Raw genomic sequence first — 22089 nt, forward strand, 5'->3', positions numbered from 1 at the left:
TTTTTTAGAAATTAGTATGACTAGTTTTCCTTAAAAATATGTTAGTATAATAAAATATAGAGAAAATGTTATTTATCTCTCAGTTGTAGAATTTGAGGACTGTAGAGGTCTCAAAAATGCATTTGAAAATATTTATCATAAATTTATATTTATTACTAATGGATTCTTTTTTTCCTGTATATACAGGTACATCTGTTCTACAGGTAACAGCCACAGATGCAGATGACCCCACATATGGAAACAGCGCCAGAGTAGTGTACAGTATTCTTCAGGGACAGCCATATTTCTCTGTTGATCCCAAAACAGGTGGGTATTTTATATTTCTGTCAGTGGGATTTGGCTAATATGTTGTAGTTATTTAAGTCTGGTAGGTGAAATCCAATGTGCAAAATGCAGGTGTGTGGGATTTTTGGTTTTTAATTCCTTTTATATCCTGCTTTTTGTTTTAACACTATGAAATTTAGGAGTTGATATGTTTTGCTGAGTACTAAAATGAGCCTGCTGTGTACAGAATTAATTCTTCATCGTGGCATGATGTGAGCCATTCAACCAAACTTGAATTACCTTCGTTCATCTTTTCAAGCCTCTGTTTAGAAAGTGACTCGAGTATGCCTAACGCATTACAATTTTAAATGATTTGTTTTGCCCGAAGGATAAGCTTGGGAGGATTATTGAATGTGTGCTTTAACACATACACCACAAGAAATATTATCATTCTTGTATTTATAAAACTGTTGTATTGCCAATTTATTCTATGTCTTAAGAAGTAGAATGAACCGAAATATTTATGCTTAAACTCTATGCATTACTATTTCCTTTTTTTTCCACAAAGTGTAAGTTATGTATAATGTATCCAAATTGGTTTACTTAAAGACAGGAGAAATCTCTTTGAGGTTGGGAATTGTTAGTAGTTTTGGATTTTCTGAAGAGCATGATCCTAAATATTAATAAGATTATAAATTTTTAGTGTGTATTTGTAGTCCTCAATAATGAGGAAATATAATTTTTAAAAGTAAATTTTTTAATCTGAATTTTTAAACTGTTTTTTCTGATCTATATCAAAGCTTTAATACTGAGGGGAGTAATGAAATACACTTAACAGCGTATTTTCCCCTAATTAACTGTAGGGAATAATAGTGATTTTTAAAATATGCTGAAATGTAAATAGTTTTCATTTTAATATTCTTGCATTTAAGTTTCTTTGCTTGTGTACTGTAATCTCTGTGGTACTTGGAGGTGTGTCCTTGCTTCATTACAAGAGAAGTATATCTGTACCATCTCATCTGGCTTCAAGGTTAGTCCTGCTTTGATTAGGACTGAACTCTATGACACCCCGAGGAAAGTCTCTCTCAATTCAGAATGTTCTATAAATTCTTGAGCTCATGTTAGTAAGGCTTAAGAGCGCAAAGCCTGACAGGATCACGTTGGAGGGCTATACAACATGCTGGCATGGAAACCTGATGCAGGCCTGTTCATATATACTTTGTGTTTTGTTAACAGTTGCTGGCACACACCTTACCCAGCCATGTGTGAGAGTACAGTCTGGCAAAGTACTGGGTGTACAGGTGAAAACCACTCTTGGGTACATGTTAACAAGTAAGAGTTGTGGAAAATCAGTGGTACAGTCCTCAAGCTCTCTCTGCCCTTATGTTCCTTAGTGCAACACTGTTTTATGTTTCTACCTCTGTGTCAGCACTCTGAGGCAATGGTCTGCATTTTTTATTTTTATCATGGTGTGGAACTTGTAGCCTGAAGCTGCTATTCAGTCAGTGAAGAATCATAAGGGATATTCTCAGTATCAATCTGTATCACAAAAGAAATAGTATTGCTACATTACTGTATGTCATAAGGAAAGCAGATGGGAGTGTATTTCACTCTCAAGCCTTAGGCTTTGACAGAGATTTAATAACACTTTATGAACTTCAATTTTTTTTAATGTTTGTCTAGAATATGAAAATTATTCTGATACTTTAGCATATGAAAATGATAAAATGAGTTAAGTAGACAGTGAAACAGTTAAAAAACAGGAGAAAGGTGTGGTTGTTTTTTTTATAAGCTGGCTTTTTATAATTGTAGAATAGCAGTTAATTTAATTTGGCATGATATAATGGGAAGAAATAGAATATTGGAGATGATGGGAAAGTCTTGAAAAATAGAGTCACTATGAAATTTCACTCTGAATTTCTCAGGTTTAAGACTCATCTTCTAAAAACATCACTCTTCTGAATTTGTTAGCATTTCTGTGACCTACTTTTCCTAATACCTCAATTGTTCAATTCCATCTTAACTATATTTTATCTGGATGTCCTCTTAATTTACACTGACATGCACAAACTTCCTTTACAACTAGGAAAGACCAAATGAAGCAAAAAGGGAAAGAGAAAGGTCCCAACATTTATGACTGAATATAGTGTTTGTGAAGCCTAAGGATATTGACAATTAGTAGAGCTTCTTGGAGCTATCAGAAGATATCAAGATGTCTATAGCTCTGATGTGATTACTCCTGTAAGGTCTTCTACCTTAATGTTGTCTATATTTGATTTATACAACTTACTATCTGAATACTTTAAAGTTATAGATTTTTAGAAGCTTAGTTTAGGATAGTTTAAAAAGATTATAGAACTCATACATTTAAAATATAATAAAGGGCCAGCACTAAATTACAAACTTTGAAATAGAAAAATTTGTATTTTTGGCAGAAGAACATCTTTGTTAGCTTATCTAAAAAAAGGCTCTTCTCCACACACCCAAAGTGGGACAGAGGTGCAGTGCAGGGAGAGTAAATCCCCTCTCTTAATTAGACTCAAGCTCAGGCTCCTCCCAGGCAACCCCATATGCCAGGACTGAAACACATCATGAGGAATCAAAGGGAAATGCTGCCCTGATTGCCCTTCAGACTGAGAGAAGTACTTCCTACAGGGGTATGGGGCACATTACGAGATGCATGGAAAAACTTCATGGAATTGTGTAGACTTATTCTTGAATGTTTAGAGGAAGGACCATAGGCAGGGAAAGGGAGGATTAAGATAGATTAGGGAGGCAAAAGGAATTGATAATATGGGAATTAGAGGATAAAAGGGGCCATCCATGTGCAGAGAGGCTTTGCTCAGCACCATTGTTTGGTCATGCCTTGTCCTTGATCAGCAGTTTTTCCTGTGTCTTATTATGCTCCATTTCTAACTATTTTTCCTGAGTAAAGGGTCTCTCTTGTACTCATGTTTGTAGGGAGGTTTAAATGCCAGCAACTGGAGCTGGACCATGAGTCACAGGGGTCTGTCTATGGATCTGATGCCAGCAAACTGGAAAATGCAGACTGTTTATTGCATGAGTGCCTATGCCAGTGTGGGATCACTACGTGGTCTCAGGCTAGAGTAACCAGCAAGTTGGATGAGTGGCTTGGATTATGGATAGGAACATGGCCAAAAGTCCAAACCACAAAGCTGAAAAGCCAGCTGCTGGAGGGGCCAAGAATTCTAGACCAGTCTGGAGCAACTGTGGGTTGAATGAAAGTCCTGTTTGCAGCTCTGTGCCTCTGTGTGTGAGTCAAGGGGAGACCAGGGAGCCAGGACAGCCTCATTGCCAAAACCAGCTACTAGGAGCTCATAATGTGTATGTGGGGATATCATTGGGCACTGGGGGCCAAAGAGGTCCAGGTACTTTTACTGGACATGTACAGTGTGTAAATCCCTGGGGGATCAATAATTTGCTGGTTGAGTGGGGATGTGTGAGCGTGTCCAGGATTAAAAGTGGGTCTGTATCTGCAGCTAGAGGGGAGCTGCAGGCCTAGAATTGTCTGTCCAGGTGGCACCAAGTGCAAAGTCTGGGGACCAGGTGCTGGCTATTGGATAGACTGAATGTCTAAGGCAAGTTGCAGGAGTGATTCATGTTGCGTATGTCATTATCTTTCCAGTTATAAATCATCCTTCCTCCTGGTCAGCCAGAGAAGAATAAGGCTGTTTGAGCTATGTGTGTTTGAGTGCTGAATGGTTCTATCTGTAAGTTACCTATTGTGTGTATATGCTGCATCTGTGTGTGTGTGTCTGTGTGCCACATGGGAACACCACTTGACCTCATTTTACTTCTAAATCATGGATTAAAAATAGGAAGCTGCAGCAACCTCATCTCCATCAGGCTACCAACAATCTAGTTTATCAGTTGATTGGCTCTAGGATCTGTGTTTTGCTTTGTTTTGTTTTCCCCTGGGAAAAAAATTGTAAATTCTTTGCATAGAAATTTGTTGCAACAATGTCATTTTGGCCGTGAATGTCAGAACTATTGCCCATGCATAACCTAAAGTTTTAGGACTTCTAAAATCCTTTTAATTCAAAGTCTTTTTAGGAAATGTTTTTTATTTGTGTTTAATAATTTCTTTTGGTATTTAGCTGTGGAGAGTAATACTAATTAGTTATGTAATTAATAATTACCTGCAATAGCCTCTACTTGTTCATGTTTGCTTTCCACCCCAATTGCAGCAAAAGATTCTGATGAAATTTTATAAATAAGTAAGTAATAATAATGCTGATGAAAGAGAGCAAAGAATTCAATGTCTAGGTCTCAGATACATTCACAAAGATTATGTATATAGGATTATATGTTTTTTCAAATCAGAATATTCAAGGAACACCAGAACACACGGTATGCTTATACTTTAAGAGTATCATTAACTTCACTGTAAAAAGAAAATAAATTAAAAATTGAAGTTATTAGTGAAGAGTAGAGCAAATAACTTATTCATATACGTAATGTTTTAGTATGGTTCCTCCTTCCCCCACTCTCACTTTTTCACACACATCTTCCCCGCCCCGTATTCCCAAATTTTGAACATCTTTTGAAATGTCCCAGTACATGAAAACTTTTCCTTGGAGTTTTAACTGAAAATTCAATATCCCACCTTTCCCAAACCATGAGATCTTTTGATCCATAAATTTGATGTAGGATCTATTCATGTTTGTTCTTTGCTTATGTGAAGTGTGGCTCATCAAACAGCAACAGTCAGCACTTGCCTGGTAACTCGACCCCAAGAGTTCATTTTACTTCTGAGGAAACCTCAAATGAGACTATGAGCTGTTTCAATTAGCTATTGCAGCCCACTTTCAATTGCCACATGCTTTGGGAATGCAAGTGCAACCTGTAGTCCAGTTCTACTGCTTATATGGTAAACCATTTTTGGAGTATGTTAGCTAAACACAGTCAGGCTCAGGTACATCAGTCTCTCTGAACTGAATTTACAGAGTGGATTAATCTGTGGGGCATGTGTCCTTTCAGATCAGCAGTTCTGCTGTAACTGTTATAAAATAAGAGATAAAACCTTCATTCATTACAGTTTTGAATTTAAATGTGGACATTGCTGGGATGAGAAACATATTTGTCATTGAATTGCATGTGAAAAAAACTCTTTAGATATTTATATTCATATATACTGTTATATATATATTTATATATATACTATATATATGTATATACTGTTACAGCAGTAATATTATAAAGATGTTAATCAGGTATGATTGTTTGGGATTTTTTACTTTAAGAAATTAAATAGTAAATAAATATGTATTTCTATTTATCAAAGAATGTCACCGCAAGTTAGTCCAGGCTAATCATGAAGTGTGAGAAGAGTGTCAATCTCCTTCTGCTTTCTGTCATCACAAAATATGAAAAACAGCTTCTCTTCAAGGATCCCTACAAGAAATGACCTATTCAGTAATTATCTAGTTTAGTTCCAGACTGAGAGCACAATAGAAATGTTAAATATAGTCAGTGGCTGAATATAGAGGTTCCAAATAGAGATGAGCCTCATAAACACCAATTAACCACCCCTCAATTTTGAGACTTTCGTCCACGTCTGTAACTCTTCTTGTCTTTTTCTAGAAGTTCTTGGTCATAGTTCATGTGGGAATGACAGATTCTTGCAATATTACAATAAATAGAGTGTAATATTAAAGCTGCATGTGTATTCCTCTGAAAAACAAGAAAAATATATTGTTTATCAAACTATTCACAGATTTAATACTGCTAAATAAACACCAATGCTTAAAAATATGAATAATTGATGGAAATTATTAAAATTAACTTAACACTGAGGTAATAACTATTGATTTAATGGATTAGGACCTACCTCATCTTCTTATTACAGATAAAATAATTTACACTGTTGTAAAAATGAATTGAATAAAGTTTCCAGTGCAAAAAGGAAGAGCACCCTCTGCATGCTTTAGTAGAACAACCTGTCATGGTATCCCAGATAAGAATCTACTGTGCTTATTCAAGTAATGATAAAGTATTTCATGACCCTATGTCCCTGTGTGCTTAGAATATCACATCAGTTAAGAAAATAATTTCAGAAATCAATTTCTGACACTTCCTTGAATAAGCATCCTTATTTTTCCCATTAAGAATTTTTACTTTTTTTGGTTGAAATTTCTTTCTTACTGAATCTGTTTAAAATGAGCATGTTTACCAGGATTAATGATTCCCTGTTGATATACGAGTTGGTTCATATTAGACTGCCAAGTGAATATGAAAATGGAGAGTCCTGTTTTTACCTATTTGCTTCATGCTGAGAGGCTCTAATATAACATAAATAACCTTACAGGACTATAGCAGTATCTTACATAAATGAATGCTTCTGCTGTAAAGGAATACCTTATGACAACCCCTGAAATCCACAACTAAAACATCACAGCTGATTCCCAGGTTCCTGTGGTGGTCTTAAAGTAACCTTGACCTCCCCTATTACAGTTTTGCACATGGACTTTTAAACTGTTATTGGACAGCGTGCAATAATAATAAAGGGCAACAAAGCTTTTTGAAGGGCTTTGAGTATAATTGTTATAAGGAGTGGCTGAGGGAGCTGGAGTTGTTTATTCTGGAGAAAAGGAGTTTCAGGACATACCTTATCACTTTCTACAACTGTCATAAAGGAGGCTGTAGTGAGGTGAAGGTCTGTATCTTCTTGTATGTAACAAGTGACAGACGAGAGGAAATGGCTACAAAGTGACCAGGGTAGGTTTAGATTGGATATTAGGAAAAATTTCTTCACCAAAATGGTTGTCAAGCATAAAATTTTGCTAATGACACATTCTATTTAAGCTAGATAAGGAAGTATGTATGATGAAACTTCTGAATTGTGCTTGTGATTGACTTCTACTCAGTATCATGGTGAGGTCATAGTGAAGAATCAGTTTGAAAGTTTAGTTATTTTAGTGACTGATGCATCTTGTTAACAGTGTGTAGGATTAAAAGAAATCTATTTTGTACATGGGGACTGAAATTCTATCTTGAAGTTCTAAGAACTGTATTCCATATTCAAGTTTTCCTATGTTTAATTTCCCTCAAGGAATTTTTGAAATGTTGTAAAAGAAATTACATTTCTAGTGTAGACCTTTGCCAAAGTCTAGATTTTGTTGATGAGAGTATCACTAAAAATTCAAACTCAACATTTGAAAGAGTCTTATGTTTTTCTTCTAGTTCTGCCAGGTACTTGTACAGTGCACTCCTCCATTCCTAAAGGAACAGAAATATGTACTTCATCTAAAAATATTGTCATGAACACTTCTTTGAGAGTGTCATCTGGTAGCTCTCAGCTAAGAGTAAATATTGTAATGTCTTTTGCTTTCAATTTTAAGTAAATATTATATTTTCTACACCTACAGTTTTGACACTTTTAAGAAAAACTCTGAACAATGGACCTAATTCTCACAGTTTTCTGGTGTGTTCAAGATATACTCTTAGAGTTTTCCCAAGAGTCATTCAAAGGATAGATAACTCTAAGGACTAGGATTTCTAAGGACTCTATTTTGGTACAGTGGAAGACAACTGAAAGCCTTGTTGCTTAGGCCTTGTTTTCCACTTTGTGTGGAAACCAAACAGAAGAGCCTTTGCTAATCAAAAGTGTTCAAAGAGGGGCAAAATGTTCTGTGCAGCCTAGTTCAGTGCTTCTTATGGTGACTGATATTTGCTGGGACATTGTCCTTCCTGTGTATCCTGATGCAATTTTTGCCACCCCAAGAGATATTGTAGTCCATCTGTTGGAGCAGACTTTGAGGAGCACAAGATAGATTTGATCACTCACCAAGATCAGTGTTCTGGCATGGTACTTTCTTTGCTTGACACCTACCAACACTATCTCTCCCAGCATTAATCATAGCTAAAAATTACAAGCATAAGAGGCAGAAAATTTGGGGCGAAAATATTGCCTAACCTTGTTTTTCATCTCTTATGAGGTGGACCATGTGTATTAGAGATTAATTTCAGAAATAGGGAATAAACTATTTCTTGTTTGATCCACTTTTGTTTGTTTCTGTGTTTGTTATTCTTTTACCATCTGATGTTGTGAACAATTACGAGGGGCAATATCTGTTGTTGTCCACCCACAAGTTATCCTCAAATAAAATAAAAAAATTGATTTAAAAAAAAAAATTAACAAATTCCCAAGTCATCTTGGCTTCCTTACCAGGACTACTGTAATATGGTAACTATGTTCCTTTTGTTGGTAGGCATGTTTTTGTTTATATATATTTATTTATAACCCTTCATCTGTAAATACACAGATATATTTATACATTTAAAATGTAATGGCCGTTTGCTGTGAGATAGCCCCAGTAGGTAGCTCAGCCTCACACAGCCACCTGCTCATTCCCCACATGATGGGATGGGGGAGAGAATAGGACAGATACAAGTGAGATAAGGATGTTTTAATTGGGAGGGTAAAAGCCATACACATAAGCAAAGCAAAAGAAGGAATTAATTCACCGCTTCTCATGGGCAAGCAGCTGTTCAACCATCCTTGGGAAAGCAGGGGTCCATCATGTTACACTTTTCTCCCCCTGCTTTTATTGCTAAGTGTGACATTGGGTGATATGGGATGTCCCTTGGATCAGTTGGGATCAGCTGTTCCAACTGTGTCCCCTCCCACCTTCTTGTGCACACCCAGCCCTCTTGCTGGTTGAGCGGTGCGAGAAGCAGAAAAGACCTTGGTGCTGTGTAAGCACTGCTTTAACAGGCTAAAACATCCCTCTGTTATCAGCACTGTTTGGATCACAAATCCAAAACAGCACCATATGACCTTCTATGGTGAAAATTAGCTATTCCAGCAAAGATCAGTACACAGGTGAAGCACTGTCTTTATTTGTGTAATCAGATTTGAAGTCCTGAACTGAAAACAGTGAGACATGCGTGATCATGTAATCTGCTCACCATTGCCAGGTTTTTCTTTTACTTTCCATTAGACATTGGAAAAGGCTCCTAATATTAATGTTTATTAAGAGTGACTTTTCATACTTCTAGACATTCACATCTTTTCAGATGTAATGAGGATTTTAAGGAGTTTACTGTGTTTTTAAGGTCTAAAATACTGTGCTAAATCTATTAGAAAAGTTAAAGGTCTTGATGTGAGAAAAGCATTACATTGCAAGTGTCTCTAAAGTGTCTGGTTTTCCAAAATAGCATTACTTTTATGAACACTTTTATCTCTATGTCTTTGAACTTTACAAAAGGGATATATGAACTATTAATTTACGTTCTTTGATTTTAAACAAGGACGGCTAATCCATCCAAAGTGTGGAAACTACATGTGTGGTAAAATATGCTTAACTTTAGGGAAAGGGAATGAATAAGATTTCATCCTAAAGCAAAAAATACATTACTGTAACTTTTAGTTCAACTGGGATGAGAACCAGGACATTGACTCAGATGATTAAAGCACTAGACCGTTTAAAGACTCTGCCCCTAAGGACCAGTCCACATGTCAGAAATACTTTTACAGATCAGTCTTTGTTGATGTGAAATTAAGCATTGAATTTATTATCTTTAATTCTGCTAACAGGTGTCCTTTTTCTAGAGGTTATTATTTGCATCTCTAGTTCTACAAAAAAGAATAACTGGAACATTGGATTTTTTTTTTTTCCTAAATTTTTGGATAAGGACCTGAAATGAAGATACAGAGCAAAGCATTAAGTTGAACTTTGCAGAGGTACTCTAATTCAAACTCATCTCTCCTCGATCCACATTTCCCTTCTCCAATTTAATTTTCCCTTTCACAAGCTGTTGTGGGTACTGCTGTCATTGAGGATAATAATTTCAGAAATGGTGTTAAAGGGTGACAGTGAAACACTGCAGTGGCAATGAAAATGAAACAAAGCGGCATTGAGGTTCTATTCCAGGAGCTGTGTTATATACCAGTTTAGTAATGCTAAAATACCTACAGTTGGAGACACACTGGTTATATAGTTTTTAAAATGGCTTAACTTCTTGCATTTCTCTTTTATGTTGGTTTGGTTTGTTGGGTTTTTTTTTAACAGATATATTGTGTTAATAATGTTATTGCTTTAATAATAAGCTTCAGTAAGTTCACATTTATGCCTTTCATATTTTGAGGTTTTGTATTTAATTCATGCTGGAGTGGAACTCCTGTGGTTTAAAAACATAGCTACTCTCAGAATTAATGCATAATCTACATTAGATCAATAAATATGCATCCATCTTTTTTCCCATCAGCCTTCATCTTTTAGAACAATGCATACATTTTCAGTTACATTCAAAATAAATGTAGTTTTTCTTACATAAATATTTTTATAATAAATATAACAAGACATGATAATGTCTTGTAATAAGCCATACAGAAGAAAAAACTAGTATGATGATATTGATTTGCCAAAGGTTATGTATGAAGATATTCTTCTGAAGAAATATTACCCAGCAAAAATTTTTCAGCTGCAATTGAGCTTTTAAGAAAAACTGAACACTTTATAAAACTAACACAACCTCCATATCTGTTGATCATCCACTTAAAAAGAACAAACAAGTGCAAGAGATTTGCAAACCCATTTTACACTAGTTTTACAAGATGCTAACAACAAAGATGACATTTGGGGAACTTTTATAATTCAGTTCTTATCTGAATAGAAAGGGAAAAAGAAATTACTTCCAGAAAACCCCAAGAAACTTGTGATGTGTCCAGGAAATTTGACATTTACCAGCTGTATGACAGAATTTGACTTCTCTTCAGTATTGAACTCTGATGCCTTCACACTGTCACTGCCTGTGTGAATGGGGAACACGAAGTCTGATGATAAGCTTAGACAGTTTCGCTTAGGTAGTGTCCATCTTTTCTGAATTTGCCCCAGAGTGTGTTTTCATGCCCCTGCTGACTTTGTCAAACCCAGGAGTAGCAGCAAAATCTATCAGGGGTTTCTCTGGTCTCTAGGACTGAAGACAGGCTACAGTCAAACACAGTATCCAGCAAATTTACCTCACATCTTTGTAACAGTGTTTATGAGTTGCCATCTTATTTGTAAATTTAAAACTTAGGAGAGACTATAACCAGACTTCCCAAGACTCTGTAACTGTACTTCCATGAGAGGTATTCTGTTTAGTATTACTTGGGGTTTTTTTGGCTGCCATCACCCAGCTGAGGACTCTCTGGCCTCTGACCCCAGGAAGATGCGATACCCTCTGGTGCCCTGACAGTGTTGCAAATGCTGTCAACAAAACTGTGTAAGATCATTGTTTTTCTTCACATTTTAAAACCTGTTATCGAAACTCATCCTTCAGGAAAATACAAAAAAAAGCTTTTAAATTTCCCAACCAGTACATATGCTGTGCAATATTTTAAGCATTAGATAAAGCCCCTGAAAATTCTCATGCTAGAAAAGGGAAAAGCAGATCTCTGTTTGCTACCTATTGCAAAGGGGCAAAGCCCAACCTGCAGTCTATAATTTAGGTCCCTAAGGAAGTGTTTTGTTTTCTTTTCACATAGTTTTGTCTTACTTTCTTCTTAGTACACTTTTCAGGATTAAATCATGACATTTTCTATTATATTAATATTCATGATTACAATATTAAATTATTGTAAAGCTGCTGATTCTCTTCCTATTTCCTTTACTGGTCCGTAAAATTCTCAGTATTTCTGCTAGGTAGTATTTTGATAACATGCTTATGGTGTGTGCAAGGAAAAGTTCAATTCCATCTGTAACACTAGGGAAGGTGCAAGAGTAGAAGCCTTCCTGGAATTTGCTAAAGCACTTGCAGTCCCAGAAGCAGGTATAGCTATTGTGGGAGCAATTCTGAGGGAATAAGATAAATTAAATGAGGTTTTGTTCTCTCACAAGGTATTCTTCCAAGAAATACATTTTAGATCAGTAGATTGCATCTAAAAGTGTTCAGGCAGAAAATACAGCAATTTTCTGTATATCTAAACACCATATGAGTTAAACTTTACTTTACTTGAATTGAAGATGAAAATAAAATAAGGTGCTTCAGGAGCTAAGGCTGTTTCTTCCTCAGAAATCTATGATGAGGTTTTCTCTAGGTTTTTTGTCTTCCACATGAAATGGCAAGAACTGGTAACAATGCAGATCCTTTCACTTGAATGAATTTCCCGAGTCTAGGCTTTAATTCACTTGTAATCGGTTCTGATTAAAAGTTACTATCATAGTGAAATGGATTAATCATTTGTAAAACAACATAGAAGCATGTTTACTTGCTGTTACTTAAACAGAGTACCCATCTGTGGTGTAGAAAGGAAGCTTCCATTTGCTAAGTGGATAATTGTGTGGCAAATATCTGGCTTACTTTGCACTTTTGAAGAGAATAAAAAAAAAAAACCCTGCTCTTTAATTAGGAAAATTGGAAAAAACTTATCCTGCTGTTTTTTAACAGAACTTTGTATTCATCTAATGGTGCTTCTGAATTTTTTTTTTTTTTTAATATGTCTCTGTTTAGTAAACCTGTGGTTCAGGTGTGATACTATCTCAAAGGATCCTGATAATATATGTTAAGTTATATTATTCCTGATTCCCAAAAAAATGACATAAAATACAATATATAATTAAAAAAAAATTACTCCAGAATTTTTCTTCTAATCTCAAATTTGTGTAGTGCAGTACATTCTGTTGGAATTTCAGAATGCTCTGGTAAAACAACACTTGCAAAGCATACCAAGATAATAAAAATAATACGATGCATTACAAAATGCTATAAGGTGTATCTTAAAATTATTTTTTGTAATTGCTGCAATGTCACATGATTAATTATAAGGTTATAAATTGCTGGTGTGAAAACCTTATCAGTGAACTATCATGAAAAAAGGTTAAAATCTTATCAAAAAGTTATTTTACTTCTGAACATGATGGGCTACTATCATGCTATACTGTTGTTAATAATTTTAGCATAGTTATACATATAAGTACAAGACCTTCACTTTGTGTTCAATATGCTGATTTATTTATTTTGAGACACCATCTCCTTGTTCAGCTAATATCCTATTAAATCCTTAAATTAAGAGTGAGCGTAATATAACACAAAATACATGTGTAGTACAAACGAATTTGGCTTTTGTAATTGTTTTTATAACACTGTTTCTTGTCATAGCTTTTGGATATTCATCATTCTTGTAAATTCTGTCTTTCTGCTTCTCTTCAGGTAAAATCTTTTTCCCTGATAGTATTTCAATGATAAAGATCTTGCAAGTGGGGTTTTTAAAACTGGACTGCTTAAAAAAAACCAAACAAGCAACAAATGTACCTAAAATCAACATCTGTTAATTTTTAAAACTTTTGAAGTATCCATTTCTGGAGTTGCTTCTTTTCAAAGAAGAACAGATGCAAAATGAAATTTAAAAAAAAAATAATGTAAATTTAAATATAGTTGATTAGTTTTTGACTTTTAAATATGTCATGAAGAGATAGTGATACATATTTACCATCCATGTGTTTCTCTCAGGACATATTGTTTGTGAAAGAAATGCAAAATAATGAATGTCTTGTCTTGCATAGGAGCGGTCTCCAGGTGTAGTAATTTGTTACTAGTTTATACGTCAGATACCCATTACCACTTATCTTCATTCAAACACTGAAATAAATGGAACTAACAGTATATGTCTCGACCAGCTAACCTTACAAGAAATGAAAGACCCACAGATATCTTTCATTTCAAGGTGGTTTACTTTGACTTCACAGGAATCTTGTCTACCTTTGAATAGAGACTCCCTGGCAAGACTTTAAGAACACTCTAACCCCCATGAATCTTTGTTGTGGTGTATCTACTGCATTCACGGAGCAATGCATTAGGCTGCTTGTCAAAATCTAGTAAGGTTTTTTTTAGATTCAATTTTGATTAATAATACAACTAGCAACTGTTGCCCGATGACGGCCATAATGTTGCTGTATTTTTACTATTTTCTTCTTTTAATTTTGAAGATCCTTTCTTTTGGATGGGAGTCCTCAGGGTGAAGTTTCAAGTACTAAAAAATTATTCATGTAGCTGCTGACACATATTCCTAGGCAAAAACAGAATAACAAATCAAAACCCAATGTCCTCTATGTTTTCTTCCACATCAGCCATTTTACTTAAAAGAACCTGAATTATTAGTGAAAATGTCATGTTTAATAGGGCCGTACTACACAGGAGGAATGTAAGAAGAAATAGGTAAAAAAGAAGCAGTGCTTTTAAATTCATGTTAGGTGATAGAATTTTTTAATCAACCTCACCTTTTCACTGCATTTCTATTTATTTTTTATCAATTGTTAAGAATTTTGCACCACTGATTTTATGATAAATAACTTCTCCCTGTAAAGCATATAAATTTAAAATAGTCATTGATACAGATATATAAAGGATTTTTTTTTTTTTTCAGTACTTGCAGCTTTTGTGGTACTTTTAAAACAGGCCATGATGTAGGCCATGCTGCAAGCTGTCTGTGGCTGAAAAGAATATCAGACCACCTGTCTCAGTAGTGTCATAGTTATCTCAATTAACTTTATATTTGAGGCCTTCTCCAGGGCTTGCTCAATTTACATGAGCAGAAGGACACTGCAGCATATTCTAACCCATCAGTGTCCCCTGATCACAGACATGCTTCCTGTCCTTAGAAGAAAGCAGGGTTTGAGGGCAGCTGTGCCACCTTGAGCATTGCTGAGTCATGAAGTGAGCAGCAAGCCTTTGGACTGGTGTTCCCCGCAGTTATGGGCTGCTGTGGGCATGCTCTGCTAGCAGACCCTGACCGGTACCGAAGAATAGAAAAAGGCTTTGTTGGCATTTTCCTTTTTGACTGCTCAAGTGGAAAGAAACAGTTCATGTTCAACAATCTTAAATGTCTTTTCCAACCTAGCTGATTCTTTGGTTCTATGTTAGCATTTGCTTGTGCTGACCAGTTTTTTATAACATGAATACTCAAACACCCATATATCAAATAGCAAGGAAGTCTGTCTGAGGATCGCTGGTCCTCATATTTGTGGTAAGAAGAGTCTCCTATCTGGTGGTAATCATCATAGTGCCTGTGGAACACTGTAATGTCACCTGGTTCCAGTCCAAATCAGTTTCATACAGATTTAATTTTGCAAACACAGCAATATATTTCTAATCATGTTACTGTTCAGAGTGAATGACTTAGTAGACCACAGTCCAAAATATATTATGATGGCATTGCTCCTTTTCTTTTTTTTTTTTGTCCATTGATGGCCTACTTCAGTGATTTAGTTGTAGAAAATCTGATTAAACTCTGGTATTTCAGTGAAATTTCTATTAAGCTTCTGAAGACTAACCTTTCAGTATTGAATCAGAAATTATCAAGACAGCAATACAGGATCTAACTCTACTTCATTGTCTTCATGTGAGGTTTGGTTTTGTTTCAGTGTTTCCTCTCTCTGACTAGAAAGACCAACAAATAGAAAAAATTTCAAGTCTAATTGAAGAAGAAAGGAGTTTTAAAAAGCCTACATTTTCTTTAGATCTCTTTTTAAATATCACATGATAATATATTTGAAGGGTAATTATAGAGTGTTTCTTTATCCTTATAGTTTTAACTGAAAATAACTGTTTATTACTTGGGATACTTTGGAAAACTGTCTTGCAAGAAGTGGTGAAAAAAATTTATTGTTTTTCTGAATCAAAATGGAACTGCTAGTGATATGCTTAGGCATAAAATTTCAGTTATGAAATTATTAAATGAAGTGCTTTTAAATCAACCTCAACCTCTGATTTGCAAGAATTTCTGTTCAGCTTAGTGGGCACAATGTTTTTTAGATAGTTTAGAGTAAGTCAAGGAGGTCCTGTCTAGTGGAAAAATGAGAAAGAAGAACTTTTTCTGCTCAACTGTTGCTTCCCTGCGTAATAAAAAGCACACAATCACCCTTGTGCATTTATCTTTGAAAAAATCATTTCTACTGAAAATTTTCAGACAAAGTCACAGCTTGTCTGTTGAATATATTCGTGATGTTACTTATAAGTTTAGACAATCCGTTCTCATATATATTTATAGTTTATGTTCCATGATTCAGGAACTGTTGATGAAGTAGTAAGTAATAATCTAATTTTGTTATTGTGCTTGTTGGAAATGTGGGTGTAGTATTGAGAACAAAACAGAAGAAGTAATATGTTTAAAGCTGGAAATTGCAAGTGGCAGGTGGTAGATTAGACTGCTGATAACTCTGAATTAATTATGTATAGCAAAAATTCTGCTAACTGAGAGAAAATACCAGCTTTCAGATGTTTGGGGTTTTTTACTATATTCTGAGAAGAGCTGATGGCAATGCCTATAGTTGAGGTACATAGACTTTGATAGATTTTATTATTTAAGCTGAAATGATCTATTATATAACTGTGTAATGATCCAGTTACTAACACCTGAAGAAAAATACAAAAACCACAAAAAGTACAAAAAAATAAGATCAGTGTTTACGGAGCCATTGTACTGTCTATTCTTTCATATGGATCTGAATCATGGGTCATTTACCGCCACCACTTGCATTCTTAGAACACTTCCATCAGCACTGCCTCTGTACAATCCTAAACATCCACTGGACGGATTGTGTGACCAACACGTCTGTCCTTGAACAGGCAGCAGTCCCAAGCATTGAGGCCATGCTGCTGAGAACTCAGCTGCGCTGGGCAGGGCACATCTCCAGGATGCAGGACCATCGCCTCCCTGAGATCGTGCTTTATGGGGAACTTGCCACTGGCTGCTGCAAGAGAGGAGCCCCGAAGAGGAGATACAAGGACTGCCTGAAACAATCCCTCAGCCTTGGCCATATTGATCACCACCATTGGTCTATCCTGGCCTCCAATTGGGAGGCCTGGAGACACACCATCTATAATGCTGATGCTTCCTTTGAGAACACACATGGGATCACTCTCGAGGAGAAAAGACAACGCAGAAAGAATCGCGTCTCATCGATATCACCTGGGGAGTCTTTCTGCTGTACCTTCTGCAACCAGACTGGTCTATCTCACATTGGCCTTTTTAGCCATCAGCGCACTTGTAGCAAGCGTGGGTAGAGCCCTTCTCAAATCTTCGTTCGCAAAGCCTAGCCATGATCCAGTTATTAAAATTATTAGAAATGCCTCCAAATTAAGGTGCAAATGAGACTTTGTGCCAAAGTCAATAGTATAGACTTTATTTAACAGTAAATCTGAAACAGAGATAGATAGAAATAACAGAAAAAGGAGGGGGCAGGGAAGAAAGAGAGTGACAGAGGGATTAAATAGAAAATGTATCACCACTCTGTGGAACTGCGCGGCATCCCATGAGTCCTGTTTTTCTGGTCTTCTTGGTGATGAGGTTCCCACAAAATATAAGAGTCCAATAGATTAACATATGTTCAGGAGGTACCAGGCACCTCTCCCAGCAGGGAGAACTTTGAGATCTCTTGCAATAGGCTCTGGATTTGCTGCCTCATTTGGATCATGTGCAGTCCTCTGGTGGTAGAAGGCCTCAGGAATGCATCTGGGGGATGTTTTGGGGGTCTTTGATGGTTTATAACCCCTTCTCAGTTGCCTCTCAAATGAATGTCCTGTGTGTATGTGGTCTTTCTAGAGCTGGAGGGGCTACTCCTTCTGTTTGGTGTGGAGAGATTTCACCATCACACACCCAAAGCCCTTCTCCTCCTCCTCCACCTGCTGAGCCTTGTTTACTTAGAGATAAATCTGAACAATTGAAAAACTCTGCCCAGTATAAACTTGCTCAAGGTGTTAGATGCTCAAAAGACCTTTTTTGTCACTGTTAAAGAGCAAAAACGAAACAGGAAAGACACTAGTATATAATCACGGAATCATTTAGAATAATTTAGAATCATAAAATTCTTTAGGTTGGAAAAGATCTGTAAGAACAATTAGCCTAATATTGCCAAGTCCACTACTGAACCATGTCCCTAAGTGCCACATCTACACAACTTTCAAATACCTCCAGAGTTGGTGACTCAACCACTTCCCTTGGCAGCCTGTTCTCATGTATGAAAATACTTTCCATTAAGAAATTTTTCCTAATATCCAACCTAAATCTCCCCTGGTGCAGCTTGAGGCCATTTCCTCTTGTTGGATTTTTTTGTTTGTTTTGTTTTTAATTTTATGCCCAGCTAAATGAAAATAACAGTGACCTCTTTCTTTTTTTAGGTAATCATGCAGAGCAATCCCATGTAGAGATGTAAGATCCTTTATACTAGTATCTTAAAACTTCTGAAGATGTTTTGATTTATAAGAAGAGATTTGCATTAAACATTAAAACTAAATGCTTGAATTTCTGGTAAATTGTAATATCTTGCATCTCAGTTTCAGTTAAGTTTCCTGTTTATATCTTCAGTTATTCTGTGCAATGCAATATAATGTGATTATAATATCATACTTAGAAATCTCTATCTGGAACAACTCTCTCAAATGAGATTGTTTTTTTACTGTTATAGTCAGTATGATAGAATAAATCAACAAATGTATTAAACAATAGCTCTGATTATTAGTGGAACACAATCATAGTTCATGACTTTCATAATCCGGGCCTATTTGAACTGGTAGAGGTACGTTTTTTTTATTTTGTTATTCCTTGTGCGTATTAATTTCTGCAACTCCAAGATAAAGCACTGATCTTGTAAACAGTTATGTGTGTGCTTAGCCTTAATACTAGCCTGTGTCTCCATTGGCTAATGCCCTAAGGTACAGAAAATCGATTAAGATAATGCAACTGGCTTTTTTTAACTGTTTCAATCTGGAGTGTTACACACGTGAACTCCAGCACTTCACGCATATACACACTCTTGATGTCTTTTGAACATTAGACATCTTGTTTTCTGGCATACTCTTATTCTCTGATAAATAAAGGTACAATGAATACAGACCCAAAATCCAGATACCCCATTTTCATACTGCAGTGTGAGTGGACACTGTGGTGCTGGTTGTGTAACATGGATTGGTCCATGAAATCATCCATTATTTTATTGCAGACACTCACCTTATGTGTCACTGTTTACAATTCCAGTATATTTTTTGTGAACAAATTATATAAATTCTCCCCTTTTCTGTTAGTAATAATTCAAATGTTAAATCTTCAGAATTTGTCTTAATTGGACATGACATTTGTCTCTTTGGTGATGAACAGCTCCATGCTTTTTCACATCTCAGAAGGTCATGAAAAGTTTCGGTATGGTTGGAACATAGAGCAGATTACATAAATTATATCTTAACCAGGTAGCGATTTTTTCTGACATTTTAAAAGCACACCTATTACTGATTTCTTGGAAAATATGTTTGCGCATCATCATTCTCACTATCAATTTTGTGGTCTTTTTGTGTCAAGTACAAAATGGTTTTATTATTCTTGTATTACAGAAAGTTGACTTATTTTCTTTTTCACATGGACAAACAGGAAAAAAGTCCACAATACTAATAAAGCCAATGAAGTCACAATAATATATCATAAACATGATCTGACTATTCTGATTTTACTATACTTGCTCTTAATTTTTCCTAGTACATATGTTCCAGTAAAACCTTGTGCCAGATATCATATTTATCGATCGCGTTTTATGTTAATAGCAGATGATTTTCCCTTGGGACTCTTCATGACTAATGAATAACTGATAGTCTTAAAAATCTAATGAAACCAAAGAGAAACAATGTCTTTGATGTCACTGTGGTGATAGTACAAGGAGTAATGGATACAAATTGAAAGAGGGGAAATTTACTTTAGATATTAGGAAGAAATCTTTTACTGTGTGTGGGGGGTGAGGCACTGGAACAGATTGCCCAGGGAAGTTGTGGATGCCCCAACCCTGGCAGTGTTCAAAGCCAGGTTGGATAAGGCCTTGAGCAACCTCTAATGGGAGGTGTCGCTGCTCATGGCAGGAAGGGCTGGGACTAGATGATCTTCAGGGTCCATTCCGACATCCTAACAATCCCATGATTCTATAGTTCTGGTAGGCTTTGTAGTTCAATATGGAGATACATAGACTTTTACCTTGTCACTTTATTAATTCTTATCTCACTGATATAAAGATATAAATGTTGCTGTGTTTGCACTTTTGCCAAATTATCTTTACCTAGTAGAGGATTCATTTGGTATTGATACCTGTAACATGATGATAATCTTCACCTCTGCTGTGTAGCACTTTGTTTCTCAGAGATTTTGCCTGCTATCATTGCAATTTGACAAAGAAACTTTTTATTTTGGGATGTGCATACGGGGCAGGAGGTGGGAGTGGGATATACTGTACGAGTATGTGGGACTGGGATATCATACAAAACTGTAGCTTATGTCTTAAATAGTAAGTATTTCATCAGTGCAACTTGGAGCTGAATCAAACCTTTTCACTCAGCCATGAACTCATGATTTTGTCCTGTTATAGTTTTTGGCCTGGCTACTTTGTCAGTAGCTTTTTATTACTACTGCAGTGGATATGTGCCATATTTTCTATATTCAGAAAGAGTAGCTAATCATCTAATAGTAACTAAATTGATAATATTTGCATTTAAAATGAATGGTTTAATGGAACTGTTTTAAATTACTGAAACAAAGACTAAAAGAAGTGGTAAGATATTAATAATTTCTTTGACAAAATAATAATCATACAGCAAATTGGAAAACTTATTTTTTAACCCAAGTTAAAAAAATGTTATTACATGGAATGTATTTGTTTGTTTGTTTGTTTCTTATTTTGAAGCCTTCCATCTGAAAACTATCTGTTCTTTATTAGATAACAATATTTGATTTGTATCCTTAATGGAATTGTTTACCAAGGAGTAACACTTTTCTGAGTATTGTTCCTTGAAAATATATCTTTAGAGAGAAAATTTATTGAATGCACCTGAAAAGGTGCATTCCTCAAGCATTTGTGAAAATGGTGACATGAAAGGTACAGAAGGAAAAGTAGTAGACTGTGGTTGAAGGAGTGGGGGGTGTAGACTATAATGAATTCGAGGGAAGAGAAAGGACTCCAAGGTTATTTCTATTCACATTACCTTCATAATGATTTTAATATATATCACTGAAGAATTGCAGTTTGTTTACTTATTTGAATTAAATAGACAACTCATAAGAATTCATTTGAATTAAATAGAGAACTCATAGGCAAGATACAGTAATTCACATGCGGCTTTGCAAGAGATATTTAGGAGAGTTCACTGGGAAATCTGCTGTGGGGTCTTAGGAGTCAGTGAGTGCTTGTCAGTTTTTAAGAAGAACCTTTGAGAAGCACAGGAGCAGGCAATTCCACTGTGTTCTAAGTCAAGCAAGAAGTGAAGACCAGCTTGGCTGAACTCCTCATGAAACTCAAGAGGAAGTGCATGGTCTCTGTAAGTAAGGTCAGGCTTTCTACAGGAAGAGCACAGAATCGTGATTCTTTTATGCACAGAGACGACATAGAAGGGTAAACCTCGACTAGAGTCAAAACTAGCCAGTGTTGTTTCAAATAACAAGAAGTGCTTTTTTTAAGTATGATAGCAGCAAGAGGAGGTCTAAAGAAAACATTGGACCAATACTTTTTGATGATGGCCATCTGATTAATAGGGATGAAGAAAAGGTGGAAGCATTCAGTGTGGTTTGGTTTTTTTTCTCCCCTCTTTTATAATATTGCTAGACTTTGGGCAGCCTGATCTGCTGAGTTGGAGGACCCTAAGTGACCAGTGACTGTCCATTTGTGGACACTGAAATTGTAAGGGACAAGTTATATCAGCTGAATGTTCACAAGTCCATGTGTCCACAGTAAGCCGTTTGATACTGTCTCTCACAGCATCCTTCTGGAGTTGTCCAGTTGTGGTATGAGTGAATATAGAGCACTGGGGAAGAACTGGATAGAGGGCAGAGGTCAAATGGTTTTGGAAAATCAGGTT

The 22089-nt window shown here is 35.9% G+C and overlaps 1 protein-coding gene across 1 annotated transcript in view; it reads left to right on the forward strand.

Moving 5' to 3' along the window:
* LOC114065404 (cadherin-18) overlaps positions 1-22089 on the forward strand; it is a 183474-nt gene that overhangs the window by 112735 nt on the left and 48650 nt on the right. The window contains exon 5 of the mRNA XM_027899300.1: positions 187-306. Coding sequence (XP_027755101.1) covers positions 187-306 — 120 coding nt within the window. The remainder of the gene's footprint in view (positions 1-186; positions 307-22089) is intronic.

The sequence above is a fragment of the Empidonax traillii genome, unplaced genomic scaffold (genome assembly GCF_003031625.1).
Source record: "Empidonax traillii isolate 1590-97213 ecotype Southwest subspecies unplaced genomic scaffold, ASM303162v1 scaffold656:size372004, whole genome shotgun sequence".
Lineage (NCBI taxonomy): Eukaryota > Metazoa > Chordata > Aves > Passeriformes > Tyrannidae > Empidonax > Empidonax traillii.